Source organism: Chenopodium album, chromosome 17 (genome assembly GCF_948465745.1).
Source record: "Chenopodium album chromosome 17, dcCheAlbu1.1, whole genome shotgun sequence".
Taxonomy (NCBI): Eukaryota; Viridiplantae; Streptophyta; class Magnoliopsida; order Caryophyllales; family Amaranthaceae; genus Chenopodium; species Chenopodium album.
In genome coordinates, this window is record NC_137850.1 from 29,540,224 (window position 1) to 29,542,724 (window position 2,501).

Genomic DNA, 2,501 nt, shown 5'->3' on the forward strand with positions numbered 1-2,501 from the left:
ATAATTTTAATATTTTAATATTTTTTTAACCTATGTGGCACACATTAAATTCCAATCCTACATTGCACATTTATGTGGCGCTCTATAATTTTTTTAAAATAACAAAATCCTACGTGGCTCTCTAAAAACGCGGGAAAAAACTCCCCTTTATATATATATATATATATATATATATATATATATATATTAGATTAGATTACACATTAAAATAAAATTCAAACCAATAACAAATTAAAAGTTACCTTTTAAGTGATTAAATTTATCATAAAATAGTTAAAATTACGCTTAAATTGACAGTTTTACAATAAAGTTATTGTACACTCGTTGTACATAAGACTTTTACATATTTCAATTGTAAATGCCATAAATAAATACAAGAACTTTCATCTAATGTAATCAGCAATTGAACATCAAAACCACGTTATTATTAATAGTTTTTCTTTGTTTAATTAGATTTTTTAAGAGATTTTTTTTTATTTATTTTAATCAAATGTAATTAACAATTCAACGTCAAAAGACTCAAAACCAAGTTATTATAAATATTTATTGGTTTAATTAGATTTTTTAAGAGAAAAAAGTCTTTTACTTCTATAAAAAATAAAATAAATATAAAGGGCGGTTATGTAAATATGCACTTCGTTTCCCATTAGGATTAGGAAATTAAAAATTTATCTTTTTACTACTCATCTTATACATTGCTTATTTATGTCTTATATATACTCCATATATACCAGATATATCGATTCAATCATTCATCCCTCAATTTTCGAAAAACTTTCTTTTAAAATTCCTGTGAATTACAATTTCTTTCATTCATCAATGGCAGAAAATAAAGATATACCATCTGATCTTCACCCTTTAATCCTCGAAAAACTCCCTTCAAAATCCCTCTTGAAATTCCTTACCGTCTCAAAATCATGGCATTCTCTAATCAAAAACCCGAAATTCATCGCTTCACATCTCCACCATCACAAATCTCTCTCCCGCAATCCAAACAACCACTTACTCCTCCTTAGATCATTCCTAAGATACTATCTTTACCGCTACGATAACCCGATCCCACGCTGCACCAAACTCCGAAACCTTCCGGAAGAATTCAAAGATGTCGTCGCCTCGTACGATGGATTAGTTTGTTTGTCTGATACAATGGGTGGTCTTATGCTTTGGAACCCATCAATTAACAAAATTCGACGTATTGAACCTAAACCTACTATGTATACAGATGAGTATGTCGTTGGATTTGGGTACAATTCTTTACAGGATAATTATAAACTAGTTGTGATCAATTATCATACTATGAGTATCGAGGGTTATTTTTCAGTTCCGATACATCCGCCTTGCGCTCATGTTTATTCCATTAATCGAGTAGGAGAAGGGGAAGGAATGAATTTAGGGTGGAATAAGGTTTTGCTTCCTGAGTTTCTTCCCTTTGGCCTTACTAGTAGAATTTCAGAATGTTGCTTTGTGAATGGTATGATACATTGGATTATTTTTCGAGGCAAGTTTGATCATGTGTCACAAGTAAAGGAGATTGGTGCTTCGATTATGACATTCGATCCGAAAAGTGATTGTTTCGGGGAGATAAAATTACCCACGGTGATCAGTGAGGAGGTTGATCCGATATTGGAACTCACCGTGATTGGTGATTCTCTTGCCATGGTTCTGTTACCGGGGACTGTAAAGCCGATGGATAATGTGCTCGTTTGGAGAATGGAAGAGTACGGTGTAGATGAGTCATGGAAAGTGTTGTACCGAATTAAGTTGTGTTCGGCTACGAATAAAGAAGTGTGGGCTAAGGAGGATGGGAAGGTTATTATTACTACTAGTTTCGGGACATTGATAGTTTTCAATGTTAATAGAAGGAATAATTCTGGTGTTTTTGATGGCGCTCGCGGCATGACCGGTGGGAAGGCTTATGGCTGTACTGAGAGCTTATTGTTGTTAGATGAATCAAGTTAGCCTGTCTTGGATGTATATATGGTTGAAAAGTGTTCTATGCTTATTGATTTTGTTATTCATTGTCTATGTCCAAAAAAAATAAAAAATAAAATAAAATAAAAATAAATAGTGATTAGAATTATGTAATTGAGAATTTAAACTAGGTTATTTTGTATTGCTGTTAATATCATTGTATTTGATTTTGAAGTATAATGGACACAGATTTATGGAATAATTGTCCTTTTTGAGTTTTGGAATTTTGATTTGGTTTTGTTTTCTTAGATATAATGATTATGAATTTAGTTTGTTATTGATACATTTGAGAACAAATACGGTTTGTTTGAATTTTTTAAAATAATTTTTTTTATATATATATTTATGTGTTAAAATTTGTTATATATTTTGATAAAAATCCTAATATCAAAAGATAATATTTTACATTTAATTAATTTAAACTGGGAAATTTCATTCGTCAATTTTGCTTGCGTGTCATTTAAATTATTTAATTCTAAAAGAAATTAATAATTTCGTATTTAATTGGCTACCGCTAAAATTTATTATGC

General features: G+C 30.3%; 1 protein-coding gene across 1 annotated transcript; it reads left to right on the top strand.

Moving 5' to 3' along the window:
• Nucleotides 1-819: 819 nt before the first annotated feature.
• Nucleotides 820-1,959, top strand: LOC145588799 (F-box protein CPR1-like). The gene has a single exon (XM_081645402.1). The coding sequence runs from the start codon at nt 820-822 to the stop codon at nt 1,957-1,959; it is 1,140 nt and encodes a 379-aa protein (XP_081501528.1).
• The last annotated feature ends 542 nt before the right edge of the window (nt 1,960-2,501 follow it).

Excerpts from the sequence above, each read along its gene's own strand:
- LOC145588799 (XM_081645402.1), top strand. The coding sequence starts at position 820 with ATGGCAGAAAATAAAGATATACCATCTGATCTTCACCCTTTAATCCTC.